This window comes from Empidonax traillii, unplaced genomic scaffold (assembly GCF_003031625.1).
Source record: "Empidonax traillii isolate 1590-97213 ecotype Southwest subspecies unplaced genomic scaffold, ASM303162v1 scaffold561:size787514, whole genome shotgun sequence".
Taxonomy (NCBI): domain Eukaryota; kingdom Metazoa; phylum Chordata; class Aves; order Passeriformes; family Tyrannidae; genus Empidonax; species Empidonax traillii.
The window spans coordinates 469,854-488,048 of NW_020955754.1; the positions used below are offsets into that span (position 1 = coordinate 469,854).

Genomic DNA, 18,195 nt, shown 5'->3' on the forward strand with positions numbered 1-18,195 from the left:
CGCGCGCGCGCGCCATGGCGGGGACCCCGCAGCTGAAGAGGAAGCGGGCGGAGGAGGAGGGCGAGACTGAGAATGGCGGGGCCGCCGCCGCCTTCTCGCTGTCCGACCTGCGGGTGCGGCGCGTCCTGCGGGAGTCGGCGCGGGACAAGACCATGTTCCTGCATGCGGAGGTACCAGCGGGAGGGGGGGGGCCGGTTGGGGCCGCCGCCATGTTCCCCGCTGAGGGCTCGGCCCTGCCCACCGCGGCGCGCGCCGAGAAGTCCACGCCCCTTTCCGCGACCACGCCCCTCCCTCGAGGGTTCGCGGCCCCCCCCATCCCTCCCCTCCTGATCCAGTCCTCGGGAAACCTCCGGCCATCCCATCCCAAATCCAGCCACGCTGGGGTGGGAGGCGGTTGCTGCCCGTTATTGCAGGCCTCGGGTTATCCTTTTTAATTGGTGTAACTGCTGCTTTTTGTGCCTGCCGGGTAAAGCGGTGTTGAATTGCGAGCAGGATGCCGGCTCGGAGCCTGTAAATAGTATAGACGCGTCCATTGTGTGCCATTACAGGGAAATTTGTGTTAAGTCCGGAAATGCCATGGCCAGAGAGCCTGGCTGTGGTGTGGGAACCGTGCAGGTGCCTCAACTCCTGGCTCCTGGAGGTGTGCATCCCAGCCTCGGGACAGTGGGTGGTGGTTAGTGGGGAACAGCTGGTCCCACACCTTCTCTCTTCCATGTGAGCCTGGGGGGTTGGGAGCCCCAGGTGAGTCCCGTTGCTCTCACTGCATGATGTGGTGAGGCCTCACCTGGATCCTGTACAGGAGTGATTCGGGGTGGGGGGTGTTCCACACCCAGCACCTCCCAAAACCACCCTGCTGAGCCCATGTCCGGATCAGGGCTGTGGTTCCTTGGAGCAGGGCAGCAGTGAGTGCTCCCTGCCCGTGGTACAAATCCCTACACCTGTTTCTGCCCTCTTCCTGGCTCTCTGGCTGCCTGGTCAGCTGGGGAGCATCCGAGATGAAATCAGAGATGTTGGGTCAGTGGGAATCCTGGGAGTGTCTGGGGAGGTGCAGGTGGGCTGAGTCATTGCCCACATCCCGTGTTCCCCCAGAAATCACCTGTGTTCCCTCATGGGGAGCAAATTCCTGCTGTGCCTCAGGACAAACATGCCTCTTTTTTTCAGATGGGCTGGACTAGGAGGGGGTTTGGACACGAGGACTGAGAGGCTGTGAGGGGTGTGCTGTGGTGCCTGACCTCAAACTCCCCACCCAGCACTGGACCCATGATTGCTGACTGCTTTATGCCTTTTTATTCCAGAGGATTGGCCTCTCTGGAGAGGGGACAGATGCTGTAGTCATCCTGGAAAAGACTCCTTTCCAGGAAGAGAAGATCCCGGACTTGCTGAAGAAGCCGATGAAGGCGGAGTTGCAGATGCAAAATGACATTTACTGCACGTTCTACCTGAGCCCTCCCCCGGAGCTGAGCGGTGAGTGCCCTGGGCCTGGGATCCTGGGAAGAGTGGCTGGGATGCCGGGATGTGCTTCCTGCCCGCTCCAGAGGGCAGGATGCAACAACACAGACAGGTGCTGCTGCTGGACATGGCTCTGCCACCCCAGCTGAGATTTGGTGACAGCAGCACACCAGGCCCAGCTGGGGGGTCATTGCTGCTCTGAGGGAAATGTCTTTCTTCCAGGGTTTGGATATTGCTCCACACCATTCCCTTTTCCCCACACCATGGACACGTGGTTCAGTTCATGAGCTGCTGAGCAGCCATTCTGTGCCTTGTTGTAAAGGTGCAGAGGGGCTTAGGGGGCCCAGGGCTTTCTGTGGGTTTTTGTTAGTGCTGTCAGTAACTCAGGTAAGAGTTGTCTCTCCCCAGAAGGTTTAAAAAAGCCTCTGCAGAGCAGGTGCAGCTCCTGCTCATCCCAGGGTTGGCACCTCCCGGGCTCTGTCGCCTGGTAAGGGCAGGCAGCTCGTGTTTGAGGGGTTTTCAGATGCTGGTAACCTCGAGTGCTGGGGGCATTGGCCCCATCTCCCTGCTGATGTCACACATCTGTGTGTTACCAAACTCTGTTAATCACAGACTGTGACAAGGACAGATGGGCACGTTGGGGAGCTTCAATGGAAGGCTGTCACTCTGTGAGAGGGATTCTTGTCACAGTGGAAAGGTGTCCTGCTCTGGTGGTGCTCTCCAGCCCCTGCTGGGAAGCAAATCTGGGTTTTGGGCAGGCCAGGCACTTCAGTTTAAACATAGAATCCCAGAATGGTTTGGGTTGGAAGGGACTGTAAAGCTCATTCCAACCCCCTGCCATGGGCAGGGACACCTTCCACTAGACCAGGTTGCTCCAGGCCCCGTCCAACCTGGCCTTGGACACTTCCAGGGATCCAGGGGCAGCCACAGCTTCTCTGGGCAACCTGTGCCAGGGCCTGCCCACCCTCATGGGGAACAATTTCTTCCCACTATCCCATCTCTGCCTGCCCTCTGGCAGTGGGAAGCCATTCCCTGTGTCCTGTCCCTCCATCCCTTGTCCCCAGTCCCTCTCCAGCTCTCCTGGAGCCCCTTTAGGCCCTGCAAGGGGCTCTCAGATCTCCCCAAAGCCTTCTGTTCTCTTGGTGAACCCCTCGAGTTCTCCCAGCCTGGCTCCAGAGCAGAGGGGCTCCAATCCTGGACCATCTCCGTGGCCTCCTCTGGACCCACTCCAGCAGCTCCACATCCTTCTGATGTTGGTCCCAGAGCTGGAGGCAGCTCTGCAGGTGGAGTCTCACCTGAACACTGGGGCAGAATTACCTCCCACAGTTAATTCCACATGAATGCTGGTATGTGCTTTAATTCTGGTAGGGCAGTGATAAATGCCATGTCAGCTCTTCCATAAACACAATTAACAGGTTTAACATAGGCATAACAGCCAAACAGGTTTAACACAGGCAAAATCAATCTGAGTGATTGCCTTTAGGTAAAAACATTGTTGCAGTCCCAGATTAAATTTTCAGGATATTTGATGTGCCTTCCCAAAAACACTTCTCTTTTAGCTCTGTTCCCATGCTGTAGGAGGAGGCACTGTCTGAATTTGGGAGCTTGTGAGTCGTGCAAAGCTCCTCTTGGCCTGTGGAAGTCTCAAAATTGAAGGTTTCAGTGGCAGGAAAACACTGTAACAGCACGGATGTTGTGGGAAGATGTTAAAGTCGCGCTTCCCCAGCTGGAAAAGCTCCTGCTCAGGCTCCTGCTGTGCTCCAGCCCGGCAGGAGTTGCAGCGATTCCCACGAGGTGGCATTGCAAGCCTGAAATCCCGAGGGCTCTCTCCAGCCCAGCCCTGCCAGCCTTTGCCTTCCTTCAGCAGCGCTGTGTAACTCCAGCACCGCTCTGATAATAGAATTCCTTCCTTTGTCGAAGGCCTGTGCCAGGTGTGGAACCCCTCTTGCGGGTTTGAAGGGGGAAGAAGCCTCTGGCTTTTTTTTCTGCCGAGCTTTGTCTCTTTAGTGAACTTTTAAATCCGTCTTTAAAAGGTAAGTTTTTGCAGAACTATTACCCAGTGGTGCATCTTTGCTTCCAACCCCTCCTTGGCACCTCTCTGCTTGCTGAGCACCACCAGGCAGGAGACCAGGAGGGCCCTGTGGACCCTGGAGCTGCTCTCCAAGCTCCCCATGTGGGAGCTGAGAGCGAGGCGGCTTCTTCCTTCTGAGCAATTAACACTCAGTTCTGCGGGTACATGGCTGGAGGGCAGCTGGGCTGGCACGGGGAAACACCCGTGTGTGTCAGGAGGGGAAGGAAATCGCCCTTGTGGGCTGAGTCACGGCCCAGGGACGAGGTTGATGTGAGGAATGAAGCTTAAAAACCTAAACTGGAGAAATGGCCTGTGAGGCTGCAGAGAGTGTCGGGGTTTGACTGACCTGGGATGGTGAGTGGTTGTGTGGAGACCCAGGGAGCCCTTGCAGGGGGTCTGGATGCAGAGTTAGAGAGATGCAGGGTCTGTCTCCTGGTCCTTGCAGGTTTAAACCTGGGTACAAGACACAGTAAAATATTTTGTAGAAAAGCTCAAACTTTGGCAGTGAGCAGTTCATGGGGCAGTCCTGAGCTGTGGTATTGTGGGATAAAGGAATTTCCCCCGGCGGGTTTCAAAGCACCCTGGGCAGCTGAGCCCCCCCCACACACTCAGCCCTTGCTTTCTAAGGTCAGATAAACCTCCAGACTGAGGAAGTGGTGACTGAGGAAACGGTGACAGCGAGTCACTCGTGCCTCGGGTGCGCTGAGGGGGTGAGGAGCTGCTTCCCCGTCCCCCTGCTTTTCCCAAGTGCAATTCCCAATGCCACCTCTGTGGTGCCAAGTCCCTGGGGTTTATTTATTCAGCTGGAGTTCCATACAGCTGACAGTGGAGATTTCCTTCCCCCTGCCCTCGCTGATGTGTCGGGTGCCGCTCCCTCGGCACAGTCAAGCCAGCGCAGGCCCCGTGCGATGACGGCTTGTTTGTGGGGAAGGCAGGGCAGGGGAGGCCACACAAAGCATGTTACTTGAGCAAACGACTCCCCTCCAACCTGGGAAGAGGGATTTTGCTGTGGGAAGATGAATTTTGCTCTGCTGCTGCTTAAAGATGAGATTTTTTTTTTAGGGCTGGGAGCACACCGGCGTGAAGGCGGCACCAGATGAGTCTTGCTCGGCTCATTGGTTTTACTGCATCTGTCAAAGCTAAAATGGAATGTAACGTTTCCAAACCAGCCAGTCATGGTCAGAGTTCATCTGAAGGGCGACTCAAACCCCCAGAGTGAGGAGAGGGAACTTTTGTGAGCGAGTTTGTGAAGAGTAGTGGTATCAGAGCTGCTGCTACCAAAGTGCACAATTTTAAAGGCCAGTTGCTGGATGTTGCCTTGATTTAAGAGGCAGCTTATGCCTAGAGGTGAGAGATAGTGGTGGAGGAAACCCAAACCTTGGGCCTTTCCCTTGCAGAGAAACAAAGGGCTGACTTCATAACAGGAAAGATTTTCCTGCTGCCAGGGGTCGATTGCAAAAGCCAGATGGTTCAATCAGCATGTTCCCTGATAACATCCAGCTCCTCACACCCATTCAACAAGGAGAGCTTGATGTTTGCCGCAAAAAGTCTCCTCTTGCCTGGCTGCCGCAGGATTGTGTGTTCCATGGCACCAAAGCCACGCTGGTATGATGTAAGGGCTCTTCTCAGTCCTTTAGGGAGCCTTTACCCAGGGCTCAAGCTTGTTAAAAACATGTAAATCCAAGCACAGCAGGAGATGCTCTGGCTCCCTTGCTCCAGCACAGCGTGGAGAAATGATGGGAAAAATAGCAGAGCATGGAAGGAAAGTTTTCAGTCATGCAGGAAAAGATCCCTGCCCCAAAAAGAGGCTGGTTTCAGGCAGTGAGGAGCTGAAGAAACTTGCAGGAGCTGCACTGGGAAGGCCGGTCTGTCTCCTGGTGTTTCCATACTCCACCTGCCTCTGGGGCTTGCCCAGCCAAGAAACCTCACATTTACACTGAAATCAAACGCTGGAGCCTGAAGCTGTGTGAGTGTGGGGGTGGTTTGGGGGACAGTAGGAGGTATCACCATGCTTTGCTCTGTGTTTTGAGGGCTGGTAACCTGCAGATTTCCCCTTTGCAGTGGCTATTGCAGCCGAACCCACCGTGTCCTCCTGGGATGAGCCCCAGAGCCCAGGCAGCCTTGGCTGAGTCCCTGGCACCGCCCTGGCTTGTCCTGGCATGTGCTGGCCGTGGAGACTGGGAGCTCTTGCAAGCTTTATCCCTTTGGGCTTTAATTCATTCACTAAGAAGAGCCCCAGCGCTGAGGCAAAGCTGTGTCGTACCTGGCTGCAGTTGGGTTGGAATTTGGTGTTCCCATGTGACTCCTGTGCAGTTGTGATCCTAAAAGTAAATAAACTGTTAATGCAGCAGGGGTGTGGGAGGTTGTGTGCTTTGTGTTGGCTTAAGACATTATATATTGGCTTAGGGCATTATATATTTAGTTAGGGCTGCATCCAAGGAGACACCTGATAATGGGAAGGCAGCCCAGAGCTGCACGCTGCAGGAACAAGGCTGGCAAAGAAAACCTGTCAGAGACCAAATGAAACGTCTCTGCTGTTCCCTGGCCTTGGCAACTTCCTGCACTTGATGGTCAAGTTGATTAGGCAGAAACCAACCCTCAGCTTCCTGCTAGCGTGGGGAGGGAAAAGCACACCACGGGCCCCAAAGCAGAAACAGGTTGTGCCTGCCCTGTGTGCTCCTCTGGATTCCCTGGAAGCTTTAAATCTGTTTAAAACAGGCGGATGGTGCTCCACGTCAGTGCTGCTGAGGGGGGGGGGGAGAAGTCACCACCAGGCCTCTCCTTACTGGTGGGCCTGGAGGGGAATTTTGGCAGAGCCTGGGGACAGTGTGGCCCAAAAGGGGATGAGGCATCATTAGTGAGCTTGGAGTGCCCTTTCCTGTGTGCATGAGCTCTCTCTACCTTGTGTTTCATCCTTTCCTCCTGGCAACAGCTGCCTTCAGCTCTTTTTCCCTTCAGTTCCCCAAACGGAGCTGGTGTTTTGATCCTTCTTGTGTCTTGGGTTGTGTTTTCCTCTCTGTTTTTTTAGCAGAAGAGGGGAGGAGTGTGTGTCTGGTCAATCTGAGCCTCCTTTTCTCCTGGGCAGTTTCCCAGCATGGTGTTTGCCCTCAAACACCCTTCATAGGATGACCAGCCCAGTCAGTTTTCCTCTGCCATGGCAGTGTACCTCCTGCTCATCCAGGCTCCTTCAGTTAAACCTCCAGGGTTTTTTTATAACCTCTAGTTAATTGATGGTCAGTCCTGACTTCCAGAATAAACCCCAGATGCTCCGTGATATCCGGGGCTGGCATTCAGGAACTGATGTGAGTTGGGTGTGAACGGAGACAATCCCTGACCCCCCTCACGTGTCCAGCGGTTTCTTAGGCTGTTCCCAGGCTGGGGCAGGTTTGGGGTGCCCCACAGCCTACGTGCTGCTCCGGTGCAGGAGGAGCCTGCCAGGAGCAGGCTTGGAAAGCGGAGCGTGCGGCCGTGCCAGCGCTGGAGCGATCCCGGGGCGAGCCCAGTCTCGCGGTGGATGTTCCCGTGTCCAAGCGGGACTCAGTTGTGCCTTTGCGTCCTGTGTGCAGCTCCTAAGGACTCTGAGGCTCTGAGTGGGTATCAAACAGCCTCTCTGGCTGCAGTGATTGATGCTGATTAGCATTGCTGGGACGTTTTGGGGTTGATGAGACCTTTAGAAGGGAAATGATCGTTAGTGAACCGCAGCCTCTCCCTCCTCTCCTCTTGCAAACATCTGCTCAGCCGCAGTTGCACGTTCAGGAGTTCTGTGATCTCTGGTTTAAAGCCTCCTGAGTGCTCTCCCTCAATATGAGCAGTCACCTCCCATACTGGGGCAGTGCCAGGGAAGCCATTCTGGGTCCCCCGCACCCCCAGGCACTGTGGTTATGACCACCCAGCATAGAGGGGCTTCTGCTGCAGTCCCTGCTCTTGTTTTGGGGTCTAAAATTAAACTGTGGAAGTTTCTGCCTGAGGCTGCCTGTGGTATTTTATATTTTCCCTTTTCTGTTTTCTCCCCAGTGCTTTCCTGGTCTTTTTAAGTGAGGAGAGCTACAACCTTGTCTTTTTTTTTCCTTTGGTATTACATCATCCTGCTAGAAGTGCTAATAGAGTCCTGGAAAACAACCTTGTTTGAACATGTGTATGGTGGGAATCAGACCAGACTGCCCTTGTGGTTTGCATTTTCATATTTCATGTTACCAGCATTTTCCTGTGGATTTCATTAAGCTGAGTTTGGCATGGAATGAAAAGGCAGAGCTCTCTGGGCCTGTGCGGCACCGACCTTAAAAAAACAGAAACCAGAAAACTAAAAAAGGCTCAAACCACCCTAAATCCTGGCTCTAGGAACAAATAGGTGTTTATATTCAGGGTCTGGCTAGCATATAAACATATATAAAGCACGAGGCGTGGCTTTGGTCGTGGGTTTCCATGGCAGACCCTGGGCACGGGCTGTGGTGTTCACAGTGCCCCAGCCTTTGCCTCAGTCCAGTCCAGTCTGTCCGGGCTCACGGGGCTTTTCTCCCCCTTGCATCGATGTTTATGGCAGCTCTGTGTTAGCTGGGGAGGCAGAGGCACTGCATGCCCTTGGAGCACCTTGGAGTTGTGTCAGGCTCTGTATCACGCATCCAATCTCGGCCAAAGAGGGATGTTTTCCGAGGGTTTTACCCCCGTGGGTAGGATTTACTGCTGCTGACGTCAGAGCTGCCAGGTCAACAAGGTGAGCACTTGCATCCTGTTTGATGCCACAGAAATTACACAGCAAAGTTCCAATCTTAAGGCAAACAGAAAATGTTTTCTTACTGCCAGAGTAAATGGGAAAATGCTCTTTGTGGGCAGGGGGTCACTCAGCCTTCTTCCCTTGGCTCATCCTGCTCTGTGTTGACCCATCAGCCCATGTTATTTGCTCTGGATCTGTCCCTGTGCCCTTGACCTCATTGCCTCCTGCACCTGAGGCTCAAGGCCAAGCAGCCTGAGAGCTCTGGAAAGGAGCTGCTCCTTGGAGCTCCTCTGGGTTTGTGGCTGGAGAAATTTGCTGGGTGCATCCCGTGAACTTTGGATTTGAGTATGAGGAAGCATCATCCCTGTCCCTGGGGTCGTGTTTTCATCCTGGTTATTGTCTACACATAAACCCTGCCCTGGGAGCTCCAGCTCTGCCCTGATGTTGCTGAGAGGCCTGAAAGAACAAGTGTGGGAAAACCCTTCCAGACAGCAAACATCTCCACCTGGACTGGAAAGACAGGCCCTGGCTGTGTTGTTGGCTCTTCCTTCCTGCAGAGAAGCAGCGGCAGTGGGGGAGGTTAAAGCAGTTGTTTGCTTTCCATGTCCATTTTCCCCCACCTTGTTTTAGTGATGTCTCTTCAAAAAGTCTTAGTGTGGCCTTTTATTGAACGGGAAAACAGATTTGTTGGTGGGGCTGAAGGAGGCAAATGTGGGTTGTTAACTCGGTCCCCGTGTTTGTTCCTAGAGATCAAGGCCACGGTGGTGTACCCTGCCACGGAGAAACACATCCAGAAGTACCTGCGGCACGAGGTGCACCTCATCCGGGAGACCTGGGAGGATTACCAGAACATAACCCTGCCCTTCATCCAGTCCCAGAGCTTCAGCATCCAGGTATGGAAACCACCACCTGCCCCTGCTGTCTTTGATCTCCAATGCTCTGGGCTGTCAAGTCTCCTCCAGAGCCCAGGCTGGAGAGCTGGGAGTGCCCAGCTGTGTTGTCAGCTCTGTGGTGCTGCCCCCTCTCATCTGGCAGGCTGGGACATCCTTTTCCATCTTTGCAGAAAAACATTGGCCTTGGAGCAGTACTCCAAGTTGCCTTTCCCAAGGTTTCTGGAGGAAAGCTGAGGCGCTCCTCCTTTCCAAGGGTGGCTCCCTGGGTGTTGGTGCTGTTCTCTGGGCTTTTTAGGAGTCTCTGGGGGGGAAATGGAAAGGCACAGATTGCTCTTAGATTCCTGCATCAGAACTCACTCCTCAGGCTTTGGCTGCAGCTCCTGCCATCCAGCCCTTGTCCATATTCTGTGTGGTGAAACTGTTACTTTTAGTGTTCTCCTTGCCCCAGGGAGACCCAGACTTTTTCCCTGTTTCTATCCTTTTTGACCATTCCCCTCCCTATCTTTCTCCTTCAGGGATCAAAGGAACACAAGTCTGTAGGGATCAATTTGTGCCAGCCTGTGCAGAAGGGGGAATAAAACAAATCCAGGGATTGCTGAGGCGATCCGTTAAAAATAAGCCCCCCACACCAACCAGGGGGCCTTGGATACCCCCCTAACCTCTTTTCTGCTGCATTAAACTGCAGCATTTATTAGCTGGAGAAAGGCAAGGGTGTGTTTTCACCTGGTCACAGCCTGTAGGATGTTTTATCTATGCTTTTGCTCCCAAAGCTGTTCGGTTTCCTGGTGTAGCAGCTGCCCTCAGGATGGGCTTGGGCTCTCACTCTGCCTCTTCCACTAAGTGCTTGTGAGCTGATTTCTGTCCATGGAAACACATTCCTGGTGACCATCAGCAGCATCTGCTGAGGAATCATGGTCAGCACAGTCAGTCCTTGACCTCTGGGGTTTGATAATGCTGTTCCTTGTCTTTATCCAGCTGTTTTTGCCGAGTGGAAAGGAAAATGTGAAGGGTAACAGAAGTACCAGGGGACCACAGAGGCGTCTGTGTTTCCTGCTGGAGGATGCAGAGCGTGGATGCTTTCAGGATAATGGTTTTATTGTGGTGCCAGTCCCTGGACATGTGTTCTCCTTGCTGGGCTTGTGCTGGGAGCAGCAGAAACACTCGGTCAGCTGGGGATCTGCCCCATCACGAGGCAGCCTTGGGTTTAAAATTCAGCTCATCTGATCAGTGAACTTATTTAGGGCTCTGATAGCTTGGCACTTGTGATCAGAGCAGGCACAAAAACCCCAACAAAGACCAAACTTCCAGTTCCTGCTGAGCTTCCTGCTGAGCTTTCCTCCCAGGGTCACGGAGCACAGCGAGCTTGTGCTTCGCTTTCCAGAATCACTTAGAGAATCTGATCTTCAGAATGTTGTTGCTGAGAAGAAAAGGCCAGAAATTTAGGGAAAAAAACCTAGATCAGGGGAGGAGAGGTTGTTTTCTCCCTCCAGATGTATTCAGGTCAGTTCACTGTGATTTTAAGTTTTGATAAGAATAATTAAACTCTGGATGGAGTTCCCCTAAAGTGTCTGGTGTGCACAGCACCCACCAATGTGTTTGTGAGACTGGCTGCACCTCCCCTACCCACCTGGGACAACCAGAATGTTCCATACCCATATTTGGGTGGGAAAAATGATGTTTCCAAACATTTTCATCTTCTAAGCTCTAGCAATTTCCTGCTGCCTTACTTCATCTTCTGGGGGTATGGCTGGGGACTCCCTCAGCAGTGCTGAAGCTAGAGCACAGCGTGCATTTTGGAGGTGTAAAGAAGGATGCTGGAGCTCAGGCTGGGAACCAGGGAATGCAAAGATGCTTTTCTCTGGTCTTACTCTGTCCCTTATCCCTGGTCTCTTCCATTTCTAAAACTCTTCTCTGAATGGTGCTTTGCTTTGCAGGAGGAGCATGGGGGGATTAACCAGAGCAGGGCTTACAGAAGTCTGGAGGCTGGAACTATAAGTATGGAAGAAGAAGAGTGGTGAGCTGTTTCCTAATCAGCCAGGGCGCCAAGAGATGTGCACTGCCCAAAAAACACAGACCTTTTGTGTGTCCCCCTGGGAGCTGCCAGCAGCCAGGGCTGCATCCAGCTCAGCCTAGTGAGCAATCTGCGCCTTCCTCTTTGAACAGGGAACAAAATGAGCCAAGTTTGCCTCCCAGACCCTGTTGTAAAGATTTTGGTGCAGCTTGGGGGGGGTAAAAAAGTACAAACAGCTCCACAGTGCTGCAAGTGGTGTGTGCTGAGCTCCACAAGAGCTGAGTTCCACTAATTCACTGAAGTGCTCATAACATCCTGTAGTTTGTTGGTTGTTGGAGGGTTTTATGGACAATTAACTACAAATTATTTGGTCATCTTAAAAATCAAGCCATTGGAGTTGGGTTTTTTTATATTCTAGTGGCAGGGAATGTGCAGTAATCCATGAGCTTGGGCTAAATGCACCTGAGATGTTGGATTTTATATTCTCTCCTGGTTTATAAATCATGTTTCTCTTTCAGTGGGTGTATAATATCCTGGAGAAGAAAGCTGAGACCGATAGAATTGTCCATGAAAACCCAGATCCTTCCAATGGCTTTGTTCTGGTTCCAGATTTAAAGTGGAATCAAAACCAGGTTGGTTTGCTCCTCTAATGCTGCCTGTGTGAAGGTTATCCAGAAGAAATATCCACTTTCAGGCTACAAGCAGCACCCTGATGAGAGTTTTAGTGGGTGCCTGTGTCCTTGTGTTCACCCTCGTGTCGACTGTGGACGCTGTAGAACCCAGGCTGTTCTCACTGCTGCTGGCATGTATTACTTGGGTTCATTTCCTCTCCTGTATCAGCCCAAATGTTGTTGGGATGTTTTTTTAACTGAAATCCTGTATTTATTCCTGCTGAACTTCTCTGGGGTTTTTTTTGCAAGCCTTGACTTTAGGTGCAAGAATGTTGCCCTTTGGCTGCTGCAATTAACTCTCCTCCACAGCTTTAAGCAGGTGGACCTGGGCTGCTGAGCTGCTTCTTCACCCCTCGTGGGAGTGGCCACTTGATGAAAATGACTTTTAAAACCAGGCTGTAATCCTAAACCGAGAAGTATTTCCTTGTGCTCCAGCTCCCTTTCATGCTGTACTTTTGGGGAGCTGAAACTCCAGACACAAACCCCACCCCTTCCCTGGGAAGTCGATGGCGTCAAAAAAAAAAGTCCCCTTTGTGTTTCTGATCCTCATCTGCTTCTGCAGGTGGCAGGCAGGAAAAGTTCCCATATGATTAAGGCTTAGAAATGGAACTAAAACTCAAAGAAGTGGGAACAGAAGCCTGCAGTGGTGGGCAGCACCATCCTGTGTGTCTGTGCTGGGAACAGCTGTTTGTGGTGCAGTGCTGAGTTGTCTCGGGGAGTGACTTGGGGAGCACAGATACCACTGCAGGGAGGTATCTGCTCCCCGTGAATTCCCTGCACATCAGCTACTCCAAAAATCCCCTGCTGGGCTGTGATGGCGTAACCAAGCTCGAATTTCCACTTGTTCACAGGAGACACGACCTTCTTCCTGGAGGGACTTTGCAACAAGTCAGGCTTTCAGGCTGTGCCACTGTGCCCTGTTCAGTGCCCTTCCAGGGGAGCAGTATTTGGGGACCCTAAAATATGCAGCATGCTGTCCCTTTCCCAGCTGTGAGCACTGTGGTGGAAATCCTTACTTGCTGCCACCAAGCTTTACAATTCACATCAGGATTGGGCTAAAATTTGTGTTTCAGCTTCCCCTGGAGACCTGCTGCATCCACGCCTGCCAGCTGGCATGGTCAGGGAGCACCTCAGTGGTAGGATTTGTCCTTAGGGGAGGTTTCCCGATGCTCCTGTCGCCTCTTGGAATGTTGAACAGGATCTTCTGGATTTCTCCCTGACTGCTGAGTTGCTGTCTGCACCCCGGTCATCCCTGGAGCTATCCGGGCCCTTTGCTGAGCTGGTTCCCAGGCAGGCGAGACAGCATCCCAGGAAGGGCTGTCAGCTTTGCCTTTGAGCCAAGGAATTTCTTCTTGGCTGTGGGTGACACTGAGCCAGAGCTGGTGCCGCCGGCCCCGAGGCTGTCGGGAGCGCCGGCTCCTCCCGCCGATCCCGGTGGGCACACACGATCCCGGTGGGCACACACGGCTCCCGGCAGGGCTGTCCGAGCCCTCCCCCAGAAATCCTGTCAGCAGCATTGCCTCGCACTCGCTTAGCACCTGGCCCTCAGATCCTGCCAATTCACCTGGAATTATCTGAGGCTGACGGATGGGAGGAAAATTTCTGCTTCACGCTGTGAAATCTGCCGGCCACAACCTTCTGGGAGCTGCCTCAGTAGTGCTTGGAGGTGGTTTCTTAGGGGTTTTGTTATTTTGGGGGTTTTTGTTTTGGTTTGTTTTGGTTTTTTTTTTTAATTTTTTGGTATTTTTTTTTCCCTCCACAACTTTTTGAGTTGGTTTCAAACCTGCAGGAGGCCCGAGGCGTTGCCTGAGGCGCTGCCTGGCCTGACATCATTCCGGGCCTTTTTAGCAACAGGCTTATTTGTTTCAAACAGCAACATGCAGATGTTGTTCTAAGGAGAGGAGCTGTTTGCTTTCCCTCCCACCAGCCAGCCTGGAGCCAAAGAGCACGACCTGATACACTGTCTTTTTCCGGAGCTGTGCATGGGAATCACATGGAACAGCATGGTGGAGGGTCCTGAGAGCATCCTTTGGCACAAGCATCTGTTTCTGAATAGCCACGTGGGTTTCTCACAGTGCTGAAGAGATCTGCTGGGTCTCACACGTCCAAACCCTTTGCTTTCCAGTGTTTGTATTAGAAAGTCACAAACTGAGCTGAAGGAGACTGGGATTTTTATGTTTTTAAAGTGTAATGATCCACAACCTTATGTCTTGTTAAAACACTGGGTGCGACGAGAGCTCCAGGAGATGCCAAAGGTCTGGCTGAGAGCTGCTGAACGGGCATATTTCACTGCCCTGGGGTTGTGCAGTGACCAGTTAGTCTTGAAAACTGTTATTTATAGAACTGCTGTGACTGGAGAGTGGCCAGCTGTTTGCACAGTGGAAAAGTGGGAAGCTTTTCACTGGGAAAAAATCTACAGTTGCAATTTTGGCCTCTGTTTTGCTGTAAATCCTCGTCTGAGCGGGGAGATGAATCTCTGAGAAGGCTGTGGAGTGTGCACGGGGGGTGCTGGCAGACCCCAGGCACCTTGGTGATCCCCACGTAGCTGGGTGGGCACCTGCACCACGTCTCTGGCCTCAGTCCCCCAGGGACAGCATTTTTGGGGTGCTCAGGGAGATGCTGTGAATGTGCAGGGGCAGCACCGAGCGTGGTGCTCGAGGTGTGGAAGAGCTGATCGCTCCATCTGCCTTCTGAGCTGAGAAGGCATTTGTCATCCCGCTGTTCGTTGGCTGGGATGAGGCTGTTCTCTTGTGGTTATTCCTGGACAACCCCCAGTTTGTCCAGAAATGTTTTGAGGTGCAGTGGGTTTGTGGGTGAGCACATCCCCTATGGGGAGATTCAGCCCAGCCTGGGTGTGGGTTGAACACGAGGGCTGGTACCCCTGTGTAACACAGGTATCCCGGCATAACAGAGCCTGGGAAGCCGTGGATGGTGTGTCAGGTCCACAGTGCTGCTGCCTCCATCTGCTCTCTCTGTGTCCCCTGCATCCCCCCCTGTCTCTGCAGCTGGATGACCTGTACCTGGTGGCCGTCGTGCACCGCCGGGAGATCAAATCTCTGCGGGACCTCACGGCCGAGCACCTCCCGCTGCTGAGGAACGTCCTGCAGGAAGGCAAGGTGAGCCTGAGGCCGGTCCCACACTGCTATCCTGGCCAGGGAGGGCTTGGCTGCCTCTGCCAGGGCACTGCTGGGGTTTTCTGGCACAGCATCTGCCTGGGGACTGATAACTGGGAGATGATAAATCAGAAAACAGGGCTGTGCTGCTCTCTCTGCCTGGAGACCCCGATCCCTGCTCTCCATCAGCACCTTCCCCAGGTCATGCCATGTCCGAGGTGCTTTAGGGGTGCTCCATCCTTCCTGTTAGCAGTGAGCTCCCCATCCTCCCTATATCAACAACCTCCTCCCTGACTCCGTCCGTTCTCACCAGCTGACGTGTTTTTCCATGGGGTGTGTTCGCTAGATGGATGTGCAGGAGCTTCTCTTTCCTTCACCGCTTCAGAATTTGGAAAGTAATTGCACCGGGGAAAGTGGGAGATTAATTAAGAGATTAGTCAGGGGATTGCAGCGCACGGAGCCGGCGTTCACTGGTGCTGTTTATAGCTTTAATTACACCGCTGGTAACAGGATCCCTGTCACTCCCTGAACGAGCCGGAGCGATAAGGGTGGAAGGGAAAACGATATGAGTGGAGAGCACATCCCATCACGGAGGGAGAAAAGTGGGGCAGCTGGAGGCATCACTCCATCCCTGCCGAGGCTCAGAGGGCAGGAAGAACTCTGCCCTTCCCAGCTTCCCCCTCTCCCGTGCAGTGAGGAAGCAGAAATCCCTTCTGCCTTTCCCTGTGCCTTCCTTGCCATCCAGGAGCGCTCCTTTCCGTCCGTTCCAAGGTGCTGGCAGTTCCCGACCCGTGTGTTTCCCGTCCCTAGGAGGCCATAGCGAAGCGGTTCGGGGTGCCAGGCTCCCAGCTGCGCATCTACCTGCACTACCAGCCCTCCTACTACCACCTGCACGTGCACTTCACCGCCCTGGGCTACGACGCGCCGGGCAGCTCCGTGGAGAGAGCCCATCTCCTGGCCGATGTCATCGACAACCTGGCCGGGGACTCCACCTTCTACCAGAAACGGGCCCTGACCTTCCCCCTGCGGGCTGATGAGCCCCTGTTTAAGAAATTCCAGGAGGCAGGAAAAGTGTGAGCAGGCAGAGGTGCTTTTGTATCATATTTTTTTAATGAATAACCCTTTTGCCAGGGTTTTTTTTTGTTTGTTTCTTTGGGTTTTTTTTAAGGTTTTGTTGCATTTACGGTTTTTTAACTGTGTTTTTGTACAAGATGGGGCTGATGATCCTTTGCTATGGAAACTGTGTTGTCTGTTGAAGTCCATTAAAACACTGATTGAATAAACCCCTTTGAGTGGGCTGGATTTTACCCTGGAGTGGGTGCCTCTGGGATGCAGCGAGCATCCAGGAGGGTTTGGGCAGGAGGGGCTGTGTGTGTCCATCTTCTCCACCCAAAGGACAGCCCCTGTCCCCAGATGTCAGCCCAGACGGGAGTAGGCAGACAGACAGGTCCAAAAAACGCACTGTCCTCAGAAAGATTCATTTATTTGCTATGAATTTACCCCTGGGAAAGGGATTGCAGCTTTCCTGGGGCAGGGAGGGGTGTCTTGCTCCAAAGGAATCAGTGACTAACCGAGTCCTCGCCCTTCCCGGCTGGCTCTGTGGAGACAAACGCTGTGTGCTGCCTGATCCCAGCCCCAGGGCCATCACCTCCTTCATCACCTCCTTCAGCATCTCCTTCAGCTGCTCCTTCAGCATCTCCATCTGAAACGACTTTGTGTGCAAGGGCAGCCCTTCCTGCCAGAGCCTGCTCGAGGTTTTGCAAAGATTATGGGGGAAAAAAAATAAATAATAGTGCTCTTCCTTCTGCCGAGGGGGTGGTGGGGCAGGAGAGAGCCGGGAGTTAGGCTTCATGATCTGTTGTGGTGGGAAAAGCCAAATTCTCTGTATGGAGAGAGCTTGCTCTGCCACCCAGCCACGGATTCCACTGGACACCATCCTCTAAATTCTTCATGAGCTCTTGCTGCCAGAAAGGGCTCTGGTTTCTGTCGGTAACCGGGGTGGAATCACAGGAATCACCTCTCTGGTACCCAGTTCTTTGCTCCTTTCCACACGCTGGGCTCTAACAGGGTGTTTTGTTTAGTGTTTTGTTGTGGTTTTTTTTTTTTTTTTTCTGATGGGAGGAAAAACCAGATGTGATTTACTTTTTTCAGGGCTGCTGCTGTGCATGGAAGCTGCTGTGATGGAGCAGCCGGCTGGAGTGCAAGTGGCATCATCAGAGCTGCCCCAGGGCTTTGCTCAGCTCATTTATAGATATTCAGGTCAGGCAGTTCCCTGGTACCTTTTAGCAGCAGGGAGAGGCAGAGCAGCTGGATGCAGCCACTCTTCCTTATTTCCCTTCAGAAATTCCCATTTGCTGGGTTAACAGTTGGACTCTATGACCTTAGATTATTCCATGAGTCTAAAACTCCAATCCATGGCAAGAAAGCTGAACTGATCTCCTGGAGGAGCCTTTCCCTCTTGCTTCAGCTCTACCTACCCCCGGAGCAGTGCACAGCAGGGGCCAGAGTTGATTTTGGGAGCTGGGGAGCTTTAGGATCTGGTCAGTGGGGTTGGCTGTCCCCTGGCTCTCCCTTTCTCCAGGTTTTAAGTTGCTAAAGGGAAGGGATGATTTTTTTCAATACCAGAGCATTTTCTGTGGCAAAAGGGAGCTCGGTCTCCCTGGCTGAGAGAATATCCCAGTTTTATGTCCCCACCCAGGCCAACCCGGGAATGCAGATGATTAAATAACCCATCCTGTCTCCTGGGAAGCCTCGCTGGTCCTCAGGTATGGAAAAAACACCCTCAGTCTTGAAAATAGACTCTGAGGGTTGTGAGAGACAACCAAGCAGCACATCTTCCACAGACCATCTGTCTGGCTCCTGCTGGAGGAATCGTTTTCCTGGGAGACGAGTAAGCATGCTGCCATCACCCATCTCCCTGGGGAGCTGTGGGATATATGGAGCCAGGGATGGGGGCTGTCCCTGCCTGTCCCAAGAGAAGGGGTCAGTGGGAGGGATTCTGATGGATCTGGAGCCTTCAAAGGATTTATTGAGGTCCCGGGGCTGGGTCTGCAAAGCCAGATGGTGTTCCCAGGCTGTGGCTTGAGGAAGGGTGAGTCGAGGTGGTCGGCAGGACAAAGCCAGCCTGTGCTGGGCATGAATCACCCCATTCTTGCCCCTGTGGAGCAGATGCTGCAAGCCTGGCCGAGGGCATCCCCTTCCTCCTTTACTAACACATCCTGCTTGCCTGGTGCCTGCTTTGGCCTCATCACCCCTTCAGAGCTGTGGTGTGATGGC

General features: G+C 53.1%; 1 protein-coding gene across 1 annotated transcript; it reads left to right on the forward strand.

Moving 5' to 3' along the window:
* Nucleotides 1-7: 7 nt before the first annotated feature.
* On the forward strand, nt 8-16,202 carry DCPS (decapping enzyme, scavenger). The gene is made up of 6 exons (XM_027897817.1): nt 8-170; nt 1,296-1,464; nt 8,979-9,124; nt 11,654-11,767; nt 14,812-14,922; nt 15,730-16,202. The coding sequence occupies exons 1-6, from the start codon at nt 15-17 to the stop codon at nt 15,994-15,996; spliced, it is 963 nt and encodes a 320-aa protein (XP_027753618.1). The 5' UTR covers nt 8-14; the 3' UTR covers nt 15,997-16,202.
* Nucleotides 16,203-18,195: the final 1,993 nt, after the last annotated feature.

Excerpts from the sequence above, each read along its gene's own strand:
- DCPS (XM_027897817.1), top strand. The coding sequence starts at position 15 with ATGGCGGGGACCCCGCAGCTGAAGAGGAAGCGGGCGGAGGAGGAGGGC. Across the intron at positions 9,125-11,653 it reads CCCAGAGCTTCAGCATCCAG|TGGGTGTATAATATCCTGGA; the intron begins GTATGGAAACCA and ends TTTCTCTTTCAG. Across the intron at positions 14,923-15,729 it reads ACGTCCTGCAGGAAGGCAAG|GAGGCCATAGCGAAGCGGTT; the intron begins GTGAGCCTGAGG and ends TCCCGTCCCTAG.